This window comes from Oncorhynchus nerka, linkage group LG20, assembly GCF_034236695.1.
Source record: "Oncorhynchus nerka isolate Pitt River linkage group LG20, Oner_Uvic_2.0, whole genome shotgun sequence".
Classification (NCBI taxonomy): Eukaryota; Metazoa; Chordata; class Actinopteri; order Salmoniformes; family Salmonidae; genus Oncorhynchus; species Oncorhynchus nerka.
Window position 1 is genome coordinate 13,795,562 of NC_088415.1, and position 17,969 is coordinate 13,813,530.

At 44.6% G+C, this 17,969-nt stretch overlaps 1 protein-coding gene across 1 annotated transcript in view; it reads left to right on the top strand.

Moving 5' to 3' along the window:
• LOC115101848 (plexin A3-like) overlaps window positions 1-17,969 on the top strand; it is a 237,838-nt gene that overhangs the window by 159,841 nt on the left and 60,028 nt on the right. Inside the window, 1 exon segment of the mRNA XM_065005252.1 lies at window positions 14,808-15,008. Within this exon segment, the coding sequence (XP_064861324.1) occupies window positions 14,808-15,008 (201 nt within the window).

The window sequence follows — 17,969 nt, forward strand, 5'->3', positions numbered from 1 at the left end:
CCTAATACTTAGTGAGAGCTCAGGGGCAATGTCTCACTGAGACTCCTAATACTTAGTGAGAGCTCAGGGGGCAAATGTCTCAGCTCAGGGGGCAAGACTCCTAATACTTAGTGAGAGCTCAGGGGCAATGTCTCACTGAGACTCCTAATACTTAGTGAGAGCTCAGGGGCAATGTCTCACTAAGACTCCTAATACTTAGTGAGAGCTCAGGGGCAATGTCTCACTGAGACTCCTAATGAGAGCTTAGTGAGAGCTCAGGGGGAATGTCTCACTGAGACTCCTAATACTTAGTGAGAGCTCAGGGGCAATGTCTCACTGAGACTCCTAATACTTAGTGAGAGCTCAGGGGGCAATGTCTCACTGAGACTCCTAATACTTAGTGAGAGCTCAGGGGCAATGTCTCACTGAGACTCCTAATACTTAGTGAGAGCTCAGGGGCAATGTCTCACTGAGACTCCTAATACTTAGTGAGAGCTCAGGGGCAATGTCTCACTGAGACTCCTAATACTTAGTGAGAGCTCAGGGGGCAATGTCTCACTGAGACTCCTAATACTTAGTGAGAGCTCAGGGGGCAATGTCTCACTGAGACTCCTAATACTTAGTGAGAGCTCAGGGGGCAATGCTCTGAGACTCCTAATACTTAGTGAGAGCTCAATGTCTCACTGAGACTCCTAATACTTAGTGAGAGCTCAGGGGCAATGTCTCACTGAGACTCCTAATACTTAGTGAGAGCTCAGGGGCAATGTCTCACTGAGACTCCTGAGAATACTTAGTGAGAGCTCAGGGGCAATGTCTCACTGAGACTCTAATACTTAGTGAGCTCAGGGGCAATGTCTCACTGAGACTCCTAATACTTAGTGAGAGCTCAGGGGCAATGTCTCACTGAGACTCCTAATACTTACTTAGTGAGAGCTCAGGGGCAATGTCTCACTGAGACTCCTAATACTTAGTGAGAGCTCAGGGGCAATGTCTCACTAAGACTCCTAATACTTAGTGAGAGCTCAGGGGGCAATGTCTCACTAAGACTCCTAATACTTAGTGAGAGCTCAGGGGCAATGTCTCACTGAGACTCCTAATACTTAGTGAGAGCTCAGGGGGCAATGTCTCACTGAGACTCCTAATACTTAGTGAGAGCTCAGGGGCAATGTCTCACTGAGACTCCTAATACTTAGTGAGAGCTCAGGGGGCAATGTCTCACTGAGACTCCTAATACTTAGTGAGAGCTCAGGGGGCAATGTCTCACTGAGACTCCTAATACTTAGTGAGAGCTCAGGGGCAATGTCTCACTGAGACTCTAATACTTAGTGAGAGCTCAGGGGGCAATGTCTCAGGGGGAATGTCTCACTGAGACTCTAATACTTAGTGAAGCTCAGGGGGCAATGTCTCACTGAGACTCCTAATACTTAGTGAGAGCTCAGGGGCAATGTCTCACTGAGACTCCTAATACTTAGTGAGAGCTCAGGGGCAATGTCTCACTGAGACTCCTAATACTTAGTGAGAGCTGAGAGCTCAGGGGGCAATGTCTCACTGAGACTCCTAATACTTAGTGAGAGCTCAGGGCAATGTCTCACTGAGACTCCTAATACTTAGTGAGAGAGAGCTCACAGACTCCTAATACTTAGTGGGCAATGTCTCACTGAGACTCCTAATACTTAGTGAGAGCTCAGGGGGGGCAATGTCTCACTGAGACTCCTAATACTTAGTGAGAGCTCAGGGGCAATGTCTCACTGAGACTCCTAATACTTAGTGAGAGCTCAGGGGCAATGTCTCACTGAGACTCCTAATACTTAGTGAGAGCTCAGGGGCAATGTCTCACTGAGACTCCTAATACTTAGTGAGAGCTCAGGGGCAATGTCTCACTGGAGACTCCTAATACTTAGTGAGAGCTCAGGGGCAATGTCTCACTGAGACTCCTAATACTTAGTGAGAGCTCAGGGGCAATGTCTCACTGAGACTCCTAATACTTAGTGAGAGCTCAGGGGGCAATGTCTCACTAAGACTCCTAATACTTAGTGAGAGCTCAGGGGCAATGTCTCACTGAGACTCCTAATACTTAGTGAGAGCTCAGGGGGCAATGTCTCACTGAGACTCCTAATACTTAGTGAGAGCTCAGGGGCAATGTCTCACTGAGACTCCTAATACTTAGTGAGAGCTCAGGGGGCAATGTCTCACTGAGACTCCTAATACTTAGTGAGAGCTCAGGGGCAATGTCTCACTGAGACTCCTAATACTTAGTGAGAGCTCAGGGGCAATGTCTCACTGAGACTGAGAGCCTAATACTTAGTGAGAGCTCAGGGGCAATGTCTCACTGAGACTCCTAATACTTAGTGAGAGCTCAGGGGGCAATGTCTCACTGAGACTCCTAATACTTAGTGAGAGCTCAGGGGCAATGTCTCACTGAGACTCCTAATACTTAGTGAGAGCTAGTGAGCTCAGGGGCAATGTCTCACTGAGACTCCTAATACTTAGTGAGAGCTCAGGGGCAATGTCTCACTGAGACTCCTAATACTTAGTGAGAGCTCAGGGGCAATGTCTCACTGAGACTCCTAATACTTAGTGAGAGCTCAGGGGGCAATGTCTCACTGAGACTCCTAATACTTAGTGAGAGCTCAAAGACACGTTGTTATATTGGCCTTTCCCAGAGGACCCCTGAGATCAAAGAATGTGCTGCTGGGCTCTCCAAAACAACTGTTCCCCTCTGTGCTGTGTCTCAGTGGGACGGCCCTTTATTAACGAGCGAAGGCCCAGTAATTAATTGTGGGATGAGTGACAGAGGAGCCATTATCCCGGCAGGAAGCAAGGAAGTGGTCCTGGCACTCAGTGGTGGGTAGCGGCCACAGAGGAGCAGGAATTGACACTGTGTGCAGATTTCACCAACAGCACATTTACTGAGCCCCCTGCACAGAAACCAGTGGCCCATTACTCACTGTGTAACCAGAGGCCACTGTACTGCCACGCCTTGCCCAGGGAAGAGCCGCACAGGGTCAAGACCCCCTTCCCAGTCTTCTCTTCTCATACAGGAGTGACGATAAGCTATCTTGTTTTTTACATTACAAAACACTTTACAAGTAAAACATCAAGATCAGATTGGTTCCCTGCATGCTTTGTTATTGAAAGCAGCCAGTATGTCTAATATCTCAGTCTACTGGGGTTTGTTGCACCTCTGTCATCAAGGGATATTTCCATGTCAGCTATGATATCATAACAGTTTTTTTATAAAGCTGTTTGCTTTTCTATTAGTTAGACATTTTTTATATCTATCTACAATGAAAAAAATATAAATACAACATACAACAATTTCAAATACTTTTTGTGAGTTAAAGTTCATATAAGGAAATCAGTCATTTGAAGAAAAAAAAATGTATTCACATCCGCCACGCTGATCCTCAACACTGGGGCCCCTCAGGGGTGTGTGCTTAGTCCCCTCCTCTACTCCCTGTTCACCCACAACTGCGTGGCCAAACATGACTCCAACGTTAAGTTTGCTGATGACACAACAGTGGTAGGCCTGATCACTGACAACGATGAGACAGCCTATATGGAGGAGGTCAGAGACCTGGCAGTGTGGTGCTAAGACAACAACCTCTCCCTCACTGTGAGCAAGACAAAGGAGCTGTTCGTGGACTATTGGAAAAGGAGGGCCGAACAGGCCCCCATTAACTTTGACAGGGCTGTAGTGGAGCGTGTCAAGAGTTTCAAGTTTATTGGTGTCCACATCACCAATGAACTATCTTGATCCAAACACACAAAGACAGTGGTGAAGAGTGCATGACAACACCTTTCTTTCTCAGGAGACTGAAAAGATGTGGCATGGGTCCCCAGATCCTCAAAAAGTTCTACAGGGGGATCACGTGACCCTTGAACGAGAGGCCGCATGAACTTAGAGCTCCGGACAAGTCGTTTCCAATTCCTAATCTTACCTCCACTCCAAGTTCAAACTCATTTAGCTTTAGTAAAAAAAGTAATGGCGGCTACAAAAGGCGACACTACAGGTGACATTTTTACCTGGACTCGAGCATTAGCGACGGGAAAAGCCTCCAAGAAGAAGCTAGCTTCAGAAAAAGCTAGCGCCATTAGCCAGGAGCAAGAGGACCCGCTCCCCCCCGAGGCCCAACGAATGCCAACCTCGCACTCTGTCGATTAGATCCTTTCTGAGTTGAGATTCTCAGCTCAGTGCGATAGGGGGCAAGGTGACAATCCTGGAAAACGCTTTGCCTGACATCAACAGCAAGATGTCCAGGTGCCCCGCGTTTATGGTTGAGGCAGAGGGGCGAATCCTATCCATGGAAAACTTATTGACAGACGCCATGGAAACAATAGCATATGCTAAAAAGACAATAGAGCATCTGCAAGAGAAAACAGAGGACCTGGAAAACAGGGGCGAAGGAATAATTGTGTTCTATTAAATCTGGGCGAAAAAGAAGAGGAAAACATGCCACTGATCCGCTACCTGCAAGACAAACTTCCCTTCAAAACCCCCAAAGAGGCAAAACGTTTTTTGAAAGACAATCCTGGTCAATGTGAAACAGACCCATGAATAAATGCGATTAATGCTATTACTAAAGGAGTGTGGTCTGGACGGGGGCTACGTTGTCATTTACTCAATGTGGAGAGGAGATGATGAGGCATTTCTTTGGTGGGGAGGGGGAGACGTTGTGCGTTGCTAACTTTTTTTTCGGAACACATGATTGAGACTGAGCTGGGGGGTAATAGATCCAATGGGATGTGTCGAGTTGTTTGGGAACTCAGCTGGGGTGTTCAGAGATTGTTATTTTATGTACACCATTTATTTTCCTTTTATGTGAACGCAGCTGTAACTATTATCCACTTTTACCCAGCGATGACTTGCACTAAAGTTCGATTACTGTTCGATGACGATGACTAGCACCATAAATCTATTGACATGGAACTGCCATGGTCTAGGTCATGCAGTAAAACGGAAAAAGATACTATGTGCTCTAAATAGGAAAAAGCAGACATCGGCTATTACAAGAGACACACCTCTGTGATGCTGAACATGCCAAACTCCGCAGAGCTTGGGTGGAACAGGTGTATTTCAAACAGTAGAGGCACAGCCATACTTATCCATAACAATGTTCCATTCATATTTGACAAAAACATATCTGATCCGGAGGGAAGATTTATTTTGATAACTGGGTCACTATATGGTCAACCAATTACTACCTTAAACATATACGCCCCTAACACAGATACTCCTGCTTTCATGTCAAAAATGATAACCCTGTTTAATGAGCATTGTGTTTCCTTTGGCGTGGTGGCCGGAGATTTTAATTGTACCCTTAACCCAACCCTAGACAAATCATCTCGAGTCCCCACCACAAATCCTAGCTCTGCAAAGATGTTGAACTCTCTTACTAAAGAGATGGGACTGATATATATCTGGAGAGAGACTAATAGCTCATCTATAGACTATACATACTACTCTAATGTCCATAACACCTACTCCCGTATAGATTACATTTGTATCCCAAAGAGTTTCGTAAATTCAGCCACATGTACAATCGGACCCATAGCACTTTCAGATCACGCCTTTGTCCACCTCCGATTGGACCTCTGCAAAAACATCCCGAGGTCAAAGAGCTGGAAATCCAGCACCTTCCATGCTATCAAACGAAGCGTTCCATACATTGGTAACTACATGGATAGACAACTACACACAAGACAACAAAGATTCTCCTGTTTCATCTAATTGCATATGCTTCCTCTAAGAAAAAAGCAATGGAAGCACACAGGCTAGATCTTGAGAGGGAGCTGGAATGCTGTGAAAAAATACATAAACAATCCCCAGACAGCACCTCCTGGAGCCATCACGGTTGACAACTCCATCGTGTCCTCCTCCCAGAGCGCTAAGAACCTTGGCGTGATCCTGGACAACACCCTGTCGTTCTCAACTAACATCAAGGCGGTGGACCGTTCCTGTAGGTTCATGCTCTACAACATCCGCAGAGTACGACCCTGCCTCACACAGGAAGCGGCGCAGGTCCTAATCCAGGCACTTGTCATCTCCCGTCTGGATTACTGCAACTCGCTGTTGGCTGGGCTCCCTGCCTGTGCCATTAAACCCCTACAACTCATCCAGAACGCCGCAGCCCGTCTGGTGTTCAACCTTCCCAAGTTCTCTCACGTCACCCCGCTCCTCCGCTCTCTCCACTGGCTTCCAGTTGAAGCTCGCATCCGCTACAAGACCATGGTGCTTGCCTACGGAGCTGTGAGGGGAACGGCACCTCAGTACCTCCAGGCTCTGATCAGGCCCTACACCCAAACAAGGGCACTGCGTTCATCCACCTCTGGCCTGCTCGCCTCCCTACCACTGAGGAAGTACAGTTCCCGCTCAGCCCAGTCAAAACTGTTCGCTGCTCTGGCCCCCAATGGTGGAACAAACTCCTCACGACGCCAGGACAGCGGAGTCAATCACCACCTTCCGGAGACACCTGAAACCCCACCTCTTTAAGGAATACCTAGGATAGGATAAAGTAATCCTTCTCACCCCCCTTAAAAGATTTAGATGCACTATTGTAAAGTGGCTGTTCCACTGGATGTCATAAGGTGAAAGCACCAATTTGTAAGTCGCTCTGGATAAGAGCGTCTGCTAAATGACTTAAATGTAATGTAAATGTAATCTTAAAGCAGCCAAAGCCAAACTGAATTTGGACAACACTCGGGAGATAAAAAAAAACAGAAATACCATGAGTATAGCAGAAATACCATGAGTATAGCAGAAATACCATGAGTATAGCAATAGGCCCAGTAGATTGCTTGCTTACCAATTAAAAAAGGAGCAGTCAGAGCGTACAATCATGGCTATCCGAACAGCAGAGGACAATGTCACATATGACCCAAAAAAAGATCAATTTAACTTTTCATGATTTTTACTGCAAACTATATACCTCTGAGAGAAAACACACAGAGGCAGAACTCCACTCTTTCCTAGAGGGAATCTCGCTACCTAAACTATCAGAGACCGACCAAGAAGATCTCAACTCCCCCTTCACTCCTGAGGAGATCCTGGAGGCAATTACCTCCATGCCACCTAATAAGTCCCCAGGCCCAGATGGATTCCCCAGAGAGTTCTACAAAGATTTTTGGCCCCAGCTCCACCCTATCTTCATGCCAATGCTGGAGGATTTTTGCAAAAACGGAGTTCTCCCAGACTCAATGCACACAGCTCGCATTACAGTGTTGCTCAAAAAGGACAAGGACCCCCTATCCTGCTCATCCTCCCGGCCCATAAGCTTGTTGGATTTCGACTATAAAATAATTACCAAATTGCTCGTCAAAAGACTAAACACTCGTCTTCCCAAAACAATAAACGCGGACCAAACTGGATTAATTAGAGACAGATACTCTTCTGATAACATTCGCCATCTTTTTGATATTATTGATCAAGTAAACGCACAGAAGACCCCTGTCCTGCTGGCTTCACTGGATGCTGAGAAGGCGTTTGACAGGATGGAGTGGAGCTTTCTGTTTTCAGTCTTAGAAAAGTTCAATATGGGCCCAAATTTTATTAAATGGATTAAATCACTATACTCTCATCCAAATGCCATGGTGACTACTAATGGACTCTGACAGATTCCCTCTGGAACGGGGCACAAGACAAGGGTGCTCGCTGTCCACCCTGCTCTACTTGTTGGGGGCGGAGCCTCTGGCAGAGCTGATAGGGAGCAATCCAAGTATTAGGGGTGTTTCTGCAGGCGGCCTGCAGCACAAGATTTCGCTTTACGCGGATGATGTCTTGCTCTACATATCCAACCCTGAGAAATCCCTCCTTCCCATTTTAGACACAATTGCTCAGTATGGCAAGTTTTCAGGTTATAAGATCAATTTTAACAAATCCACTGTCTGCCCTCTCAATATTACACTCACCAGCTCTATGAAGACACTATGTCCTTTCCAATGGAAAACACAGGGGTTTCAATACCTCGGGATCTTCATAACACCAGATCTGAATAGCCTTTTCAAGGAGAATTATCTTCCACTCCTGGATCGAATCAAGAACGAATCAAGAACGATCTCCAAACCTGGATCTCCCTTCCAATTAGCTTAGTAGGAAGACTTAATGTCATCCGTATGAACGTCCTCCCTAGACTGAACTACTTATTTCAGATGCTCCCATGCTATCTCCCAGTTTCCTTTTCAAAACAACTAACCAAAGCATCACCAAATGTATATGGAGCAATAAAAAACCTAGGATCAAGTTCTCCACTCTTTCGAAACCTGAATCTAAGGGTGGTCTTGCCCTTCCCTCCCTTCAATTGTACTACTGGTCTGCCTAAATCCGCAACATGCTAACATGGATCACAAACAGACAAGAGTCAACGTGGATTCAGACAGAAGCCCAATCCTGTGGTTCATTGCCCTTAAGCTCAATTATATTCATTAATAACTTTAGTGAAGTGGGCAACATAGCCAAAACCTTTGTGATTTACAGCACCCTACTAGCGTCGAGGGACTGCATTTCCTCCCAAATATGTTCTCACTCGCCTATAGTACTCTAGAAATACTCTAGAAATCAGACCTATGTCATCAGAAAACCACTACACTGAAATCCTTTCAAGAGCTCTGCAGTGAATTCAATGTGCCAAGATCCCTTTTTTATATCTTCAAGTTAGACATGTCATTTCCTCATTTACCTCCAAGAGGAGGTTTAGAACTCAGTTGAATGAAGTTGAAACCCTTCTTGTCACAGCACAATCCATTAAAGGCAAAATATCTTATATCTATAGACTCCTTTCTGAGAAAGGAGGCTCCTCCTTTACTCCTCTGAAAATAATCTGGGAAAAGGACCTTGGTCTGACTATCAGTGATGAGCTATGGGCGGAGGTTTGCGACAGGGTATACTGCACATCTACTAATGTAAAAATGAAAGAATCTAATTACACATTTTTGTACAAATGTTATTACACTCCTTTGAGACTCCATAGAATGAAAACAGATACAGTATACCAGGCGGTGTCAGAGGAAGGCCCAAAAAATGGTCAACGACTCCAGTCACCCAAGTCACAGACTGTTCTCTCTACTACCGCACAGCAAGCAGACCGGAGCACAAAGTCTAGGTCCAAAAGGCTCCTTAACAGCTTCTACTCCCAAAGCCATAAGACTGCTGAACAGTTCATCAAAAAGCAAATCCGTATTATTTACATCGACCCCCCACTTTGTGTGTACACTGCTGCTGTTTATTATCTGCATAGTCACTTTACATGTACAAATGACCTCAACTAACCTGTACCCCGCAAATACCCCCTGTATATAGTCTCGTTATTGTTATTTTATTGTGCTATTTTGTATAATTTTTTTACTTTATTTAGTCAATATTTTCTTAACTCTATTTCTTGAACTGCATTGTTGGTTAAGGGGCTTGTAAGTCAGCATTTCACCATAAGGTCTACACCTGTTGTATTCGGCACAAGTGACTAATAACATTTGATTTGATTTGATACCTTTTTAAAAAAGTAGGGGTGTGGATCAGAAAACCAGTCAGTATCTGGTGTGACCATCATTTGCCTCATACACAGAGTTGATCAGGCTGTTGATTGTGGCCTGTGGAACGTTCTCCCACTCCTCTTCAATGGCTGTGCGAAGTTGCTGGATATTGGCGGGAACTGAAACACGCTGTCGTACACGTCAATCCAGAGCATCCCAAACATGCTCAATGGGTGACATGTCTGGTGAGTATGCAGGCCATGGAAGAACTTTGACATTTTCAGCTTCCAGGAATTATGTACAGATCCTTGCGACATTGGGCCGTGCACTATCATGCTGAAACACGAGGTGATGGCGGCGGATGAATGGCACGACAATGGGCCTCAAGATCTTGTCACGGTATCTTTTTGCATTCAAATTGCCATTAATAAAATGCTAAAAAGTGTCAGTTGTCCGTAGCTTATGCCTGCCCACACCAAACCCCACCACCACCATGGGGCACTCTGTTCACAACGTTGACATCAGCAAACCGCTCGCCCACACAACACCATACACACTGTCTGCCATCTGACCGGTACAGTTGAAACCGGGATTCATCCGTGAAGAGCACACTCCTCCAGCATGCCAGTGGCCATCGAAGGTGAGCATTTGCCCACTGAAGTCGGTTACGATGCCGAACTGCAGTCAGGTCAAGACCCTGGTGAGGACCATGAGCACGCAGATGAGCTTCCCTGAGACGGTTTATGACAGTTTCTACCAGAAATTATTTGGTTGTGCAAACCCACAGTTTCATCAGCTGTCCAGGTGGCTGGTCTCAGACGATTCCGCAGGTGAAGAAGCCAGATGTGGATGTCCTGGCTGGCGTGGTGACACATGGTCTGCGGTTGTGAGGCCGGTTGGATTTACTGCCAAATTGTCTAAAACAATGTTGGAGGCAGCTTATGGTAGAGAAATTAACATAAAATGATCTGGCAACAACTGTGATGTCCATTCCTGCAGTCAGCATGGCAATTGCACGCTCCCTCAAAACTTGAGACATCTGTGGCATTGTGTTGTGTGACAAAACTGCACATTTTAGAATGGCCCTTTATTGTTCCCAGCACAAGGTGCACCTGTGTAATGATCATGCTGTTTAATCAGCTTTGTGATATGCCACACCTTTCAGGTTGATGGATTATCTTGGCATGGAGAAATGCTCAGTAACAGGGATGTAAACCAATTTGTGCACAACATTTTAGAGAAATAATGTTTTTGTTAATACAGAACATTTCTGGGATGCTTTATTTCAGCTCATGATACATTGGATCACAATTTTACATGTTGTGTTTATATTATATTTTTGTTCAGTATACATTGGAGTCCAGAATAGCAAACTCACAGTGTTTAATCCATATATTTCCCAGGGTGAGTTTAGAAGCTGCTAGTTGGAGTTTGATTAGGTAGAATAAGGAGTCTGCTGTGTAGCTAGCATTTAATTGGAGCAGCTCTCAGATGATTTGGAGGGTTGTGTTTTTTTTACCATGCGTAGGGGGCCCATTTCAAGGATTACAGTGACGGAGACTGTAAATGAGATTAAGAGACTAGAAATGGAATAGGGAAAGAACAGTGACTAAGCAATGGTGGAGAAATGTATATGAAAACAGCAACAGATCCTTTTTTCTGCTTACTCTGCTCTCAGAGAGAGAGTGAGCGAGCGAAAGAAAATGAGAGAGAGAGAGAGAGAGAGAGAGTGAGAGGGAAACAGAGTGAAAAAGAGGGGGGGAGAGACAGAGGGAGAGGGAGACAGAGAGAGAGAGACAGAGAGAGAGAGAAAGAGAGAGAGAGAGAGACAGAGAGAGAAATGATTCCGCCTCCCGTCTCTGGCTTTTAATGTTTCAACAGAGAAAAGTGCTTAGCTGTGTGATAACTGGGATATGCACAATAAGGTTAATGGAAACACTGTCAACAGGCTGTAAACTGCCTGAGCCGCCTTAATGGGGTGCTAATCAGCATCAGGGAACGGCCCTTCAGGGGGGAATACACAGCTGCCTCAGAGACAATACTGTTACAGATCTGTCGGCCTGCCACCGAGGAGGGCCTGCTCCTTCATTGCATGGCTTACTGCATTAGTGTCCCATGTACTGCATGGCGTGCATCATAGCATAGCCAGCATTACAAGTAGAGCACACATCGGATGCAGTCGTGTTATCTTTATTTATTTTAATCTTTATCTTTAACTCTGCATTGTTGGATAAGGACCTGTAAGTAAACATTTCGCTGTTGGTCTACACCTGTTGTTTACTAGGCATGTGACAAATCACATTTCACTGTTGGTCTACACCTGTTGTTTACTAGGCATGTGACAAATAACATTTCACTGTTGGTCTACACCTGTTGTTTACTAGGCATGTGACAAATCACATTTCACTGTTGGTCTACACCTGTTGTTTACTAGGCATGTGACAAATAACATTTCACTGTTGGTCTACACCTGTTGTTTACTAGGCATGTGACAAATCACATTTCAGGCATGTGACAAATCACATTTCACTGTTGGTCTACACCTGTTGTTTACTAGGCATGTGACAAATCACATTTCACTGTTGGTCTACACCTGTTGTTTACTAGGCATGTGACAAATCACATTTCACTGTTGGTCTACACCTGTTCTTTACTAGGCATGTGACAAATCACATTTCACTGTTGGTCTACACCTGTTCTTTACTAGGCATGTGACAAATCACATTTCACTGTTGGTCTACACCTGTTGTTTACTAGGCATGTGACAAATCACATTTCACTGTTGGTCTACACCTGTTCTTTACTAGGCATGTGACAAATCACATTTCACTCTTTTAGGCATGTCTACACCTGTCTACACCTGTTGTTTACTAGACATGTGACAAATCACATTTCACTGTTGGTCTACACCTGTTGTTTACTAGACATGTGACAAATCACATTTCACTGTTGGTCTACACCTGTTGTTTACTAGACATGTGACAAATAACATTTCACTGTTGGTCTACACCTGTTGTTTACTAGGCATGTGACAAATAACATTTCACTGTTGGTCTACACCTGTTGTTTACTAGGCATGTGACAAATCACATTTCACTGTTGGTCTACACCTGTTCTTTACTAGGCATGTGACAAATAACATTTCACTGTTGGTCTACACCTGTTGTTTACTAGGCATGTGACAAATCACATTTGATTTGATTCGTGAATCAGTCTATTTGAAATGTATTCTCCTTGTCTTTGTGGAAAGAGTCCCAATTCATCATGACAAACCTCACTTACCTGCCCCGGGCTTTTTAAAATGTCACACTTTGTAACGTTTCTGATAAACAAACCACTTATCTTGTTTCACCCCTAGTATGCAGTCGATTAAAGCTTGTTAATTAAATTTAGCAGACGAGAATGAATGGTGGTGGCATCTTGGGGTTATGTGTGTGTTAAACACATACAGAGGAATTCATTCATGTTCAAACTCCACTGAGAGAAACCATGAGAAATGCCTCTGTCCAGAACACTGTGTGTAACGACTTAGAGAATACTTACATTTATTTTGAATGACCAAAGTAATGATTCATTTTGAATTACACACACACACGTTCATGCTTTTCTGATAAAACTAGTTTTTGTAGTAGTAGTTTTGGGTTTTATAATGTGTCCACTTAAATAATTGAAAACGGTGAAAAACCCATTAAGTTTCATGAGACGTGAGTCCTCACCTAAAATATGTTACTGCTCTTGCTGCAATACTCTGTTAAATGAATCATGATGTTTCTGATGTGCCAGCCACTCAAAGCCTCTCTGTGATGCTCTTCAAGGCCCATGCTGCTTTTACTCTGATGTAGGTAGCAATGAAATCCACTCAGGCCCTGAGTAACCAGATCCACGGTACTTATATGTCAGCCATTGAATAGAGCTCTCTACAGATAGATAGTAGCTCTTAGCCCATCAGAGATGTGCTACTGTACAGCATCACCTGGTTACCAGAATGTTGCTAGTCTGTCCTCGTTTTTCCCCTTTTTCCAAAATGTACAAATTTGGTCAAATGTATTTGGCTGTTACCAGGGAAAGTTTTGCTATTCAGAAGTGTTTGCAGTCATATAGCCTTTGATGTATGCACACTGGACATGATTTAGAATGTTCTGGCACACCAGGTGTTGATGCTGGGTCCCTGGTGACTCGGTGTGGCATATGTGGATCTATTTGGTGTTTTGAATGTCAACCTGGCAATTGACAGAGCAGCGTTGAGAAGCAATCTGAGACATTCATAATCTCCAAAAGGCTAAACCATCTCCATTCTGGAGCCTTCAGTTCTCACTGTGGAGCAAGAGGCTATGCTAGAGGTTATGCTGATAAATCGGATTCATTTGAAGTCAGAACACCACCCCCACCACCTCCCTGCAGGAAGTAAATCTTTCTCTTCATCCACAGAGTATGAAAATTAGATTTATTGATGCACCATATATATAAACCTTTACAAATCACTTGCCAGACACAAGATTTATGGCTGTGTGGGCTGTGGAGTTGCATCATTTTCACCGAGGCGTTGGCTGGCGCTCTGTGTGTCTGTCCTGCAGACTAGAGAGGCTTCTCCTCACCCTCCTCGCCACCACCACCCGCCCACCTCGCCACCAACGCCCGCCCAGAAAAGGCCTCTGATTTATCACATCCACCCTGGCAGACTTTTACAGCCTCCTTGATTATTGTTCAGTGCTAAATGGATAACAGATGATTCTAAATACCCTTTAATACAGAGGGTGTCATTAAGCTGCTGTGGTATCTCTCTCGGGTGGGGATGCGCTCATCGTCATTTTTCTCAGATTGTAATCATTGCATCAATACTGACTTCCGTGTGACTTCCGAGATCGTTTATGCATTGTTTCCTGCAATGTCAATATGAATCCCTGTGATAAATGCCTGGACCCTCTCTGGGCTCTCGATCTGTGCTCACCTCACTAGCACAGGCAGACATGCAGGATTAAGGAAGATGTTAATTTCCCGCTTCATCAGTGTGATTTTCAGAGAAACTTGTGGCTCATCAAATCAGAGATGTATCCAACAGCTGTGTAATAGGGATTTGAACCTATTTTTTGCTTTGGTTTCAAGCCATTCCCACGTTTAATGGCCTCTGTGCGTCTGTACAGGAGTCCTTCTGCCCTGATGTGGAAGTAGTGCCGCTAATGGACATTACTCACTGCTGCTCACCGCTCAATAAACTGGAATCAATACGTCTTCCTTAGCTATGTAGACCAAGTTTTAATTAACGATTATGTTTATTAATCACTTTTATTGTAATGGGTTTGGCTTTGCAAAGAAAATGAGCAGAGTGTTAATTTTTAACTTTATTTGTGATTGTTGATTTTCAGGGCTGTCCCCAGATCCTGCCCACCAGTGACATCCTGGTACCTGCAGGGATCATTCGTCCAATCACGCTGCGAGCCCGGAACCTCCCTCAGCCCCAGTCTGGACAGAAGAACTATGAGTGTGTGTTTAACATCCAGGGCAAGATGCAACGCATCCCAGCTGTACGCTTCAACAGCTCCTGTATCCAATGCCAGAACACCTCAGTGAGTGCCTGGCCTATTAACATGACTGCACTCAATGTGTTTATACAGTATTTACTGTAAAATATCTCATGTATTTTTGTTGGGTTTGGGATCTTGGTGCAAGGTAAAAGCTCAATAAGTACTTTTGTACTATTATGCTGATCATAGACTGATCTTTTGAAGTAGTTTTCTACAGGTCCTATACTAATACTGGTATAGAGACAGAGAATGCCTCTCTCCTCTTGCTCTGCCCCTCCCTCCCCGCTCCCTCACCCTCCCTTCTCCCTCTCCCTACCCCCTTCCTCTCTTGCTCTCTCTCATGGAAATAATATGCAGAAGAAATCAAGGTGACTTTTCATTGAGTCACTGATCAGAAAAAAAATACTTTATCCGCAAAATCAGCAAAGACATCAATTCAGAGCATTAAACTTGTTTTCTCAATCCCAGTGAAACATGTGGCATGTCAAAGAGCTGACATTGAGAGTCTCCTCTCTCCCCATATCTCTCTTCTCTCTCTCTCTCTCTCTCACACTCTGTAGCACCCTCTTTCTATCTCCCTCTGTCTCTTCCTCCCTCTCTCTCTTTCTATCTCCCTCTGTGTCTTCCTCCCTCTCTCTCCTATTCCCTCTCTTTCTTTCTCTCTCCCTCTCTCTTCTTCCCTCTCTCTCCTATTCCCTCTCTATCTTTCTCTCTCCCTCTCTCTTCCTCCCTCTCTCTCCTATTCCCTCTCTTTCTCCCTCTCTTTCTCTCTCCCTCTCTCTTCCTCCCTCTCTCCCTCTGTCTCTCTCTCTCTTTCTCTCTCCCTCTGTCTCTTCCTCCCTCTCTCTCCTATTCCCTCTATCTCTTTATCCCTCTCTTTCTCTCTCCTTCTCTATTCCTCTCTCTACTATTCCCTCTCTCTCTTTCTCCCTCTCTTTCTCTCTCCTTCTCTCTTCCTCTCTCTCCTATTCCCTCTCTCTCTTTCTCCCTCTCTTTCTCTCTCCTTCTCTCTTCCTCTCTCTCCTATTCCCTCTCTCTCTTTCTATCTCCCTCTGTCTATTCCTCCCTCTCTCTCCTATTCCCTCTCTCTCTTTCTCCCTCTCTTTCTCTCTCCCTCTGTCTCATAGTGATGTCACAGACGGCTGCCCTCTGACCCATCTGGTTGACACTGTAACCCCAGGGAATCTTGTAAAACAATTAGCCAGTCACAGGATGTGACTCTTCATTTGGTTGGACAATGTAACACCACGGAAAGGGAATGTGGTGTGGGTGGATGGGCCGGAGTGTTCCTGGGGTAGGACGGTAGGAAAATGACCAGGCTTCTGCCACGGAGTGTGTCCCCTCTAACCCCCCTAACCCCTGCAGATCAAAGCTCAGGCTGTGGGCCACCTTCCTTCGACAGGACAATTGATGTCCCGTGGCAACTTAATAATGAGGATCACGTCTCCGGCACACACACCTCAATGGGTCAGGTTAGGATTGATTGTTGTACTTTCCCTGGCCGACACATGCTGCCTGGTGCGCTACATAGTGAAGGCCTTCGGAAGGACCCTGCCACGAAGAGCAACTGTCGTCCTTCTATCCACTATCACTCATTTCCTTCGTGTCATTATTCTTTCTGTCTCTGACACCCACCCCGCGCTCCGGCTATGCATTTAAAATGAAATTGAAAAGTAGTTTTGTGGTAGACCATTAACTGAGTGCCCAAAGGTTAGAGCATTGGGGTTTGGATTGTTCAAGGCATTGAACTGCTGATGCTGTGTAAACAATGAGACAGCTCTATGAATATAGTGAGGCTATCAGCATAAATAGATGGGTGCTTTAATCACTTCACCTACAGATAAACATTTGAAGTTGTTTGTCACGCACAGGGATAGGCTAATACTCTTCATGTAGACAGCTATATGCTGCTACTGCTGTCTACCCACTGTGCAAGCCAATGTGTGTCTATATTTCACCTTGATAACCAGAGTGAATAAGCATTCACACTGGATCTCCATGGGTGATCGTTTGAAGACCCCAGTGTAAACTAATCAATGTCTGCACAGCTATTGAGAAAATAAAACATTGAATATACAATATTAACTGTAAATGTTAGGCCTCCCTCACACTCCTCTGCTTCATCTCGGTCTGACAGAAAAGAGAAACCCAACCTTGAGATTGATGTTTTTTTAACTTAGCCCTTCCCCCACTGATGCCCCTCCCCCAACTGACTCCCCTCCCCCTTTTGAATGTTCCCTCCCCCCCATGTATCTCTCTATCAATTCAATTCAAGGGCTTTATTGGCATGGGAAACATGTGTTAACATTGCCAAAGCAAGTGAGGTAGACAACATACAAAGTGAATATATAAAGTGAAAAACAACAAAAATGAACAGTAAACATTACACATACAGAAGTTTCAAAACAGTAAAGACATTACAAATGTCATATTATATATATATACAGTGTTTTAACAATGTACAAATGGTTAAAGGACACAAGATAAAATAAATGAGCATAAATATGGGTTGTATTTACAATGGTGTTTGTTCTTCACTGGTTGCCCTTTTCTCGTGGCAACAGGTCACAAATCTTGCTGCTGTGATGGCACACTGTGGAATTTCACCCAGTAGATATGGGAGTTTTTCAAAATTGGATTTGTTTTCGAATTCTTTGTGGATCGGTGTAATCTGAGGGAAATATGTCTCTCTAATATGGTCATACATTGGGCAGGAGGTTAGGAAGTGCAGCTCAGTTTCCACCTCATTTTGTGGGCAGTGAGCACATAGCCTGTCTTCTCTTGAGAGCCATGTCTGCCTACGGCGGCCTTTCTCAATAGCAAGGCTATGCTCACTGAGTCTGTACATAGTCAAAGCTTTCCTTAATTTTGGGTCAGTCACAGTGGTCAGGTATTCTGCCGCTGTGTACTCTCTGTGTAGGGCCAAATAGCATTGCTCTGTTTTTTTGTTAATTCTTTCCAATGTGTTAAGTAATTATCTTTTTGTTTTCTCATGATTTGGTT